The 8,806-nt window shown below is 42.7% G+C and overlaps 1 protein-coding gene across 1 annotated transcript in view; it reads left to right on the plus strand.

Moving 5' to 3' along the window:
* The window catches only part of LOC142590612 (integrator complex subunit 7-like), a 145,934-nt gene extending 137,438 nt beyond the window's left edge, over positions 1-8,496 (plus strand). The window contains exons 19-20 of the mRNA XM_075702931.1: positions 712-885; positions 7,717-8,496. Of these exons, the coding sequence (XP_075559046.1) occupies positions 712-885; positions 7,717-7,860 (318 nt within the window). The 3' untranslated portion in view covers positions 7,861-8,496. The remainder of the gene's footprint in view (positions 1-711; positions 886-7,716) is intronic.
* The last annotated feature ends 310 nt before the right edge of the window (positions 8,497-8,806 follow it).

Here is an 8,806-nt window from a genome sequence, read left to right on the forward strand (position 1 = left end):
TTCTTTTGTAAACCCGGAAAAAAAATGCTGTATTTTTCTGAAACGCTGCAAAAGAGCAGCTTGACCAGGTCCTTGCCCCTTTTCTTGGCAACAGGCACAGATTCATACATACATTCAGAGTACATATAATATGCACATACACACACTCATACCAGAAAACTTCCTGTTATTTTGTCAATGAGAGAGAGAAAAAAAAGAAAAAAAAGAGGTGCGCACATATTCACCAATAGAAAAAAAGACAAGTACATTTATAGCATTTTCTTGAAACATTGTTACAACATTCATTTTTCAGAAACTTGCCATTGTAACTCATACAGCCACTTATAAGGGTATAATTTAGTACAGCAACATGCTTTCATACAAAGGATACTCAAGAAATGTAAGCAAAATACCGTTATATAAGTCAGTTTAATCAAATTGCTCAACCGTTTGTGTCCACCGGTTCCGCGCACATGCACCGTATTCTGAATGCCTTTAATATAATAGTGTCTAGTATAGAATAATAATAATAGTATATAACAGTATACTAGCATCATAGTAATAGTAGTATACTAGTGCCTAATATAAAGTGTGCAATATATAACAGGGTCCACTGTATAACTGCTATCGCAATAAAATAAAGACAGTGAAAAAGAAAAGAAACCTGGTTTGCTGTGCACATGGCCACCAGTCATTGTGTGCGTGCTCGCTGATGGTGTTCTCTCTGCACAGAGCTCAGCAGGAGGTGGCGGCGACATTGTGCAGCTGAGCGAGGTGGTGCAGCCACACAACGACTACTTCCAGGCCCAGTTCCTGGTTGCGCTCACAGGACAAGGCCTGCACACGGTCACCATTGATACAGCCGTGCTCGACGCCCAGCACACCCTGTGGAAGACCGGCCCGCAGGCGAGTTTCCCCACCTTTTTCTTGAATTTAGTTATTCGTTTGTTTGTTAAACATACTCTCAGGGCCCGAAGGCACTACAGAATGGCTTGGGATAATATGCATGTAATGTTCAGTAAAAAACACTGAAGAATATCACAAGTCATCTTGCAAGGCAATCTTGACTTTTTCGGTTTCAAGAGATAGTGGTGGGAAGGTTATTCCAATCTGGCACAAAAGAGTTGTGACTCAAGTTAGTGCGACAAGTTTGCAGTCAGACCACTTTGTAATGCTGGTCACCTCGGGTGGATTCAGCTTCTCACTGTTGTGGCACTGCTTGGATTTAATGCTCAAGTAGAGGCACCTGGAGCATAGTCAAGGCGAGCAAGCGTACACTGCTTCAGTAGCCTGTAGAGCAGCCACAGCAGTGGCTTGGCGGCCATGGCGTTACACTGCTGAGCACGAGGTCGCAGGTTTGGCTCCCGGCCGCACTCCAATAGGGGTGGAATACCAGGCTAAGGCGTCCTATAAACTGCCCGCCTATGTGTCGCCAGTAGTGGTGCCGCTGCAGTCGCTGACCATTGGAGGTGTGTAGCAGTGAAGTGCATTGCATACAGTCAGTCAGGAGCATCAGGAGGAGAGTTGCCTTGGCCGGAAAATTCAGTTTTAACTTTTTCGTGATATTGCAGCTGCACACAAAATATGGAAACCCTTCAGTAGGGGTTTCTTCCGAGTGTTTGTTCTAGGCGGAAGTTTCACAACATCTGAAGTCTGGCGCAAAAGCTTTTCAAGATAAGGGGTGAAAAAACAGATGGGGTTGACACCATGGTGGAAAAAAAGTTGACGACTTATATTTCGACACATCAGAGTTCGAGTTAACAGGGGTTTATGTGTCTGGCAATGGCCAGTTTTCATGAGCGAAAAAAACAACAAAAGCTTAGGCTCGTACTGGTGTATAGGCACTGGCCAATACTGAATTAAGTGATTAACAATCAAATTATCGTATTTATTCTAACATTTATTTATTTTATTTATTTATTTACACATACTGCAGCCCGATTGAGCTATCGCAGGAGTGGGTTTGTACATTGCATTAAACAAAACATTCTTCTGCACAAATCAACTTCAACACCGTAGGAATCATGCTAACTTCAAAACAAAAGATACAATGAGTAATAATAAACACAGCATGAATCAAGTTAACTTATACAAAAATTCCTCTAAAGGCAATGACCTAATTTCACCTGTTAGTAAGTTCCACTTTTCTATTATACGAGGAAACAAGCTAAACTTTAATAGGTTTGTACATGGTTGAAATGGTGCAAGGTTAAGTTTGTGGCTATTCCTAGTAGGTTTCAATTTATCAGGAGACAGAAGTTCTTTTGATGAGTAGTGTGGGGTGTTAATGAGATTATGCAACAATCTAAGGCATTCACAATCGCACTGCTTAGACAGAGTTTGTAGACCTAGTGCAACAAGGTGAAATGAGGGTGAGAAGTCCCAGTCATAACGGGGGTATATGAAACGGGTTGCTTTGTTTTGAACTGATTCGAGTGTGTTAATGTCAGATACTTTATAAAAGTTCCAGATGGGGCAACCATACTCAAGAATGGGTTACATGAGTGACTTATACGATAGCAATTTTGTTTCATGCGGAGCTTCTCGCAATGTACGAGTTAGATAGCCTATTTTTATTAGTGCTTTATTGCATGTGTATTCAACATGCCTAGACCAAGACATGTTAGGTGTGAAGATGAGGCCAAGGTACTTGTATTCAGACACCCATTCAAGGGAAGAGCCATTAAATGAGTAGTTAAACAAAGAAACAAAAGTGCGCTTACTAAAAAATAAAGTGACCGTTTTTACAAACTTTAGATTCATTTGCCATTTGTCACACCACCTGAAAAATTTTGTAAAATAATCGTTAAGTGAAAGGTGGTCAACATTCATGTTAATTACGTTATACATCATACAGTCATCAGCATAAAGGCATATTTTGGTGGAAATATGATTCGGCAAATCATTGATATACTACAATAAGAACAAAAGTGGTCCCAGCACTGAACCCTTGAGAACTGTGGACATCACATTTACTACAGACGAGTTTGAGGAATTAAATAAAACATACTGGGAACGGTTATGTAAAACGCTAGCAATCGAGTCAACTAAGGAAGAGTTATTAAGCGTAGCACAAAGCTTATGGAGAAGTTTCGAGTGTAACAGTGTCGAATGCCTTGGAAAAATCTGAAAGTGGCATGTGTTTGATTTCCAGTGTCGAGAGCGTGTGAAATTTCATGCGAGAATTCTACGAGCTGAGTTATTGTACTAAACCCACAATGAAAACCATGCTGGGAATCACTCAAAGTGTTATCATTTTCAAGAAATTCGATAATATGCTTAAAGATTATATGTTCAAGAAGTTTACATGATTGAGACATTAATGAAATCGGACGATAGTTTAATGCCGGCTGTTTGTCTCTGGATTTATACAAGGGAAGAATTTTTGCCAGTTTCCAAACCAAAGAGCCTGTCGAAGTAGATAAAGACTTATGAAAAATTACAGCCAAATATCGACTACTCCAAGCACAATATCTAACAAGAAAAGCATTGTTAATGCCATCAGGGCCACCAGATTTTCTAATTTCTAAGCGCAAGATTAACTTCAAAACACCTTCGAGGGTCATGGTAATATCGCCAATTGAATAATGCGAGGCATGACTGAAGGTAGGTAAGTCAGAGTTGTCCGTTGTGAATACCGATTGAAAATATTCATTGAATGCAGTAGCGATAATGGATCATTAAAAGGGACATTATTTATAACAACTGTATTTTTGGAGGCTGAGCTGGGTAAGATTGAAGCCCAAAATTTTCTAGGGTTACTTTTCATTAGACCTTGTAATGTAACCCTGAAGTAGAAGTCCTTCGATTAATTAATTTTGAGACAAAGTTCCGCCTTCGCTACGTTAAATTCGGCTATTTTAAGGGGATCACCGTTTTTTTTTAAATGCCTTAACCTAGCAACGCGACGCGACAGGTAAAATATGTCGCGTGAGATCCAGGGAAGATTAGGATTTTTCTTTCTTGCTTTCATAGGGACGAAACGTTGGATGCAGCTTGCCACAATCTTCTCAAAATAAACCACCAAGAAGTTAACATCATTGGATTCGCTGAGACGTTCGAAATCATCAAAAGAATCACATAAAAGATCAATACCGTATTTACTCGATTCTAAGCACCCCCTTTTTTTCATGATCGCGATGCCCAAAGTGAGGGAGGGTGCTTAGATTCGAAAAATCTAGAATGACCCCCCCCCCCCTCTTTTCGCTGCGACATCACGACGACACGGGTGTGAGAAATAACATTTTATTTTGCAAACATTCAAAAGAAAAATCGGTGCACACAGTGAACCCACCGCTTGTGTCGGATGCTCAGTTACGATCACTGCAACTCGAGTTCGTCGCACCGCTTGAACCGCCGCTCTCGGTATCCCACAGCAGGCCGTCTTCCGTTCCGTCAAAGTGGTTTGTGATCGAGCAGTTCTTAAATGATTTGACCACAACGTCCACTTAGATTCGCATGCAAACTTTTTTCCCAATTCTTTTGCGAAAATAGAGGGGGGGGTTGCTTAGAATCGCGAAAATACGGTAGATGCATCGTCGGCGTGTGAAAAAAATCAGGCAAAGTAGAATAAACAAAAGGAGTGTTACGAACCAGAACGGAAATGGATACGAGAATGGCCTTGTGATCTGAAATATAATATGTAACTTCACATTCGAAACCATTACCTAAGAGGTGGGGACTAACAAAAACTAAGTCTAGAACTGCAGCACCTCTTGTGTTCGATTCAACAATTTGCTTTAAACCAAAATATAATGAAAAATCTAAAGTGTTTTGCTTATTTCGACATCATAGCCGGTGAGCTATAAAGATGGCCATAAAATACCAGCGGCGTTAAAATCACCCAGGCAGATTAATCTTGCAGAAGACAAGATACGCTCGTGCACGAATGTAGCTAAAGAGAGCAGCTGAGTTATGTTCGGTGACGGCGGGCAGTATATAACACCAAATACTATAGAAATACTTCCAAAAAAGACCTTACACCAAACTGATTTGGTATCAGGTGGGCTAGGAACCATTGAAAATTTAAGGTCAGACCGCAAAAATAATGCAATGCCACCTCTTCTTCCATGACGTCGATCAGGTGTTATTTCGCACTCGTATATGTTATTATGCAGCTATGTTTCTGTTACACCAGCAATATATGGCGAATGGGAGGATATCACTGAAAGGAAATATGGAAACTATGGAAACTTAAGCTTCTGGTATTAAGATTTAAGATACATAGAGGTTCTTGTGGTTGGTTACTCAGGCGTCAGGGGGGTAATAGTGGAGACGTTGGAAAGAGCTTTTGATGGGCGAGAAAGAAGCTAAGTGAGGGTGTTAGTATGATCGTCCCAATTGTACCTAACTTCATCGATAAATGCGTGGTCAAAGCTTAAGTGAACGATGGAGTCATTATCCCGAAAGGGCTTAGACGCTTCCCATATCTTTTTTCTGGTTGATCGTATGCGCAATAAAGAATCGTCGGAAATACGGAAGTCGGACCCTCTAAGTTTGTGACAGTTTTTAAGGATGTTTATCTTTTCGCGATAGTCAGGCAGTTTCATGATAATGGGGCATGGACGATCGGCATGCCTTCGACAAATCCTGTGGCACCTTTCAATACTCGGGCAAATTGAATTGAAGTTTTTCTTTTAACCATGCTGAAATTTTAGACAGCAGAAGATCATGGGTTTGATCAGGTGTTGCAGTGAAGCCATGCAGTTGCAAGTTGTTACGCCAGGATCGATTTTCTAAATCGTCATTACGCAAGGCAAGTTGGTTGATTTCCATTTGTAGCTGCTGAACTTTGCTATTCATGTTACCATTGCTTGTGGTAGAAGGAAGTACATCTCGGAGAGATTCCAATGCGGAGACCTGCGTCTTTAAGGCGTCAAACCTTGAATTAACAAGCTGATAGAAGTCACTGATGTCTGCGATTTCTTGTGATATATGTTTCTGACCCTTAATTAATTCGGCAAACATTTGAGACACTGAAGACAAATCAACATCCTTGCCATCCGTAGTACCCGCTTCATCGGCAGTGGACGAGCTTCACAAACAGTATCAGCCACCAGGCAATCTTTACCCTTGCTGGGCTTAGGAGGCCCTGGATTCAGTTCCGCATCACCGCTCAAGAGGAGACTGCTTACGTAGTAAATAAGATCAGAGCACAGGGACACAAAAATATAAGCACACATGCATTTGTGTGGGCGAGAAAACAGCAGCAGAAAGTGATTATCCGAACGAATGCACTTGGCATTTTTGAGGCAACCTACCTGCGTAAAAAGCAGAAAGTGTTTCAGCATCCCGCTAGCGCTGCTGTAAACTCGCCAACTGAAGAAGGCAGCTGTCGACGTTTTTATGTGTCCTGCTGATGAAGTCACCATGCCAGACTTGCCGGCGATTGAAGGAGCCAGGATGACATCGCAGAGGGTGATGGCACGCAGACTATCAGCTGTCGAGGCGATGAACAGGCCAAGGCTATCTTCAGCAAAGTAGATAGGGCCGTCCATGTCCCCATTAGCCGAGTTAGCCACGTACTGAAACATAGTCGAAGAAGGGTTGCCGGTGCCATTGGTATCGAGGCGAAGAAACCTGGTCGGGCCGGGGACGGGATCGGCAAAGCAGGCCAAAGACTGCGTAAAAAGCAGAAAGTGGTTCAGCATCCAGCTAGCGCTGCTGTGAACTCGCCCACATATAGGTCGACCTTATTTTTTTCTGGAAATGTTACCAGTAATTAGCTATCGTCCTATATTCGTGAACAAGGAATCTTGACCTGTATTCGTGATCAAAGTTAGCAAAATTACCGAGCTAAAGGAGTTCCAGTGTGGAACTAGGCTGCTGCCGCAAGGGCCAAGGCCGCAAACCAAAATGCCCTGCTATGCATGTCGATACCATACGTCGAAGCCACAGTCGTGTAAAACACAAATACCGTATTCACTTGATTCTAACGCGGCCTCAATTCTAACACGCCACTGTTTTCCATGACAAGAAAAAAGAAAAAAAAAAGAAGTCCTTTCCAGTAGCAGCGAGTGAAATGACCTCCGTGTGCCTCTTGCTTCAACAAAGCATGTGGCAGACTCTGTCCTCATCGCACAACACTTTCAAGATCGGGCCGAGGCGATCGTATCACCGAAGTGAATCGTCACAGAATACATCCTGCTTCGGTCTACTGAAACCCTTTCGTGTTGCTTTACTTGTGAAAATCCTCTTTTTCTGTTCGTGCCAATCCCGCACGCAAGTTTTGGATACTCCGAACGCCCACGATGCGGCCTGATTTCTGTCCGTCTCCGTGCACATGATGACTTTCCTTTTAAATGCAGCATCATGATAAATTCGACACTTTGTGTTGATAAAGGAAACGCTGAAAACGGGAAGGCAGACGGTAGACTAATGCCTAAGCATGCATACTACAGCACATGGAGGAAGTTACAGCAGTTTGGCTCGAAGCGCATACGAGGCGACGATTTTGAAATGCTGATGTCGATATGGTAATGTAGATTTAGGGTCTTACTCGACTCTAACGATTCTGATGGGTCAACTTATAACGTATATACGAATAATTTTTTTTTAAATTTCTCGGAGAGCACAATATATAGGTGTCAACCTATATTTGTGCTTGACCTATTTTCAAGTAAGTATGGTAATTGCAGTTCAATTAGCCAAGCTCTGCTGTATTTCTGTTTAGTGTCTTTTGTAGTACGAGGCCTTAGCAACTAGTTACTGTGTGATCCCGCCTTCTCCTCTGTCCAGGTGTCCCTGACAGTCAAGTGCCATGATGAAGCCAAGACATCTGCATCGATGGCTGGACCATCTGGCATGGCATCTGCACTGAAACCCTCCCTGGGGGCAGCACCTCCCCCTCAGGCCTTTCCCACGCCAGCACGCGTGCCCTGAATCAGTGCGCGTGTGCACGAACAGTACAATACTAGTGGCAGCTGTTCTGTCTGAAGAATCATCACTTCCCTCTGTCTGAAGGCTAGTGTTTCATGGCTGCACAGCGACTTCTCCTGTGGCTGAAACTGGCTGCGGATGGCTCAGGCCTCTCACACGAGGAAATGCTGTTTAGGACATTGTACACTGGACTGAAAATACTTCGCAACATGTGTCGCCTTCAGTTTCACTTCTCTCAGGCATGGTAGAAGCACCTACTAGCCTGAATATTCATTGTATCCATTTATTTAGGCTAAGGATCTCAAGTATTCAACTTTCACTATGTCATTTGTAGGCAAACACCTCTGTACACTTGAAGCTCCTCTTTTCTCCAAACTTTTTGGTCTGGTTCCTGGGAAATAACAGTGTTTGCATGGGGCTCTTCTGATATTGAGGGATTTCTACTGGGAGTTTCTACACGGCATTTGTACAAACAACTCGCCATGCTTAGTGAAGGCCCGGTCGGGCCTGCCCATAGCCTTCTAGGCATACCTCATAGCCAGGCTGTGACTTTGACGCATAAAAATTCATTGAACAATCCGGCAGGACGAAATAGCAGATATGTGACGTTTTCCTAATAAATATGGTACTTAATTTTTAGCAAGTCAGCATTTCTCGACAATGGGTTGTTGCAATTCCATACTATGGGCAACACCATGCAATGGTTAGTGCTAGTTACTAAAGTTGGCTTATCTGCCACAAGGTCTGAGTCTTTATTCCAGACATGCATACAGAAAGGCCTGCCAGAAAGATCTGCAACCACTGACTTAGCAGGATTATACATATACCCTATTTATGCAATTCTAAGGCACCCCCTTTTTTTCAAGATCACGATGCCCAAAGTGAGGGTGGGGGGGGGGGGGGTTCTTAGATTCTAAATATCTAAAATGACCCCCCCCCCCTCTTTTCG

Source organism: Dermacentor variabilis, chromosome 8 (assembly GCF_050947875.1).
Source record: "Dermacentor variabilis isolate Ectoservices chromosome 8, ASM5094787v1, whole genome shotgun sequence".
NCBI lineage: Eukaryota > Metazoa > Arthropoda > Arachnida > Ixodida > Ixodidae > Dermacentor > Dermacentor variabilis.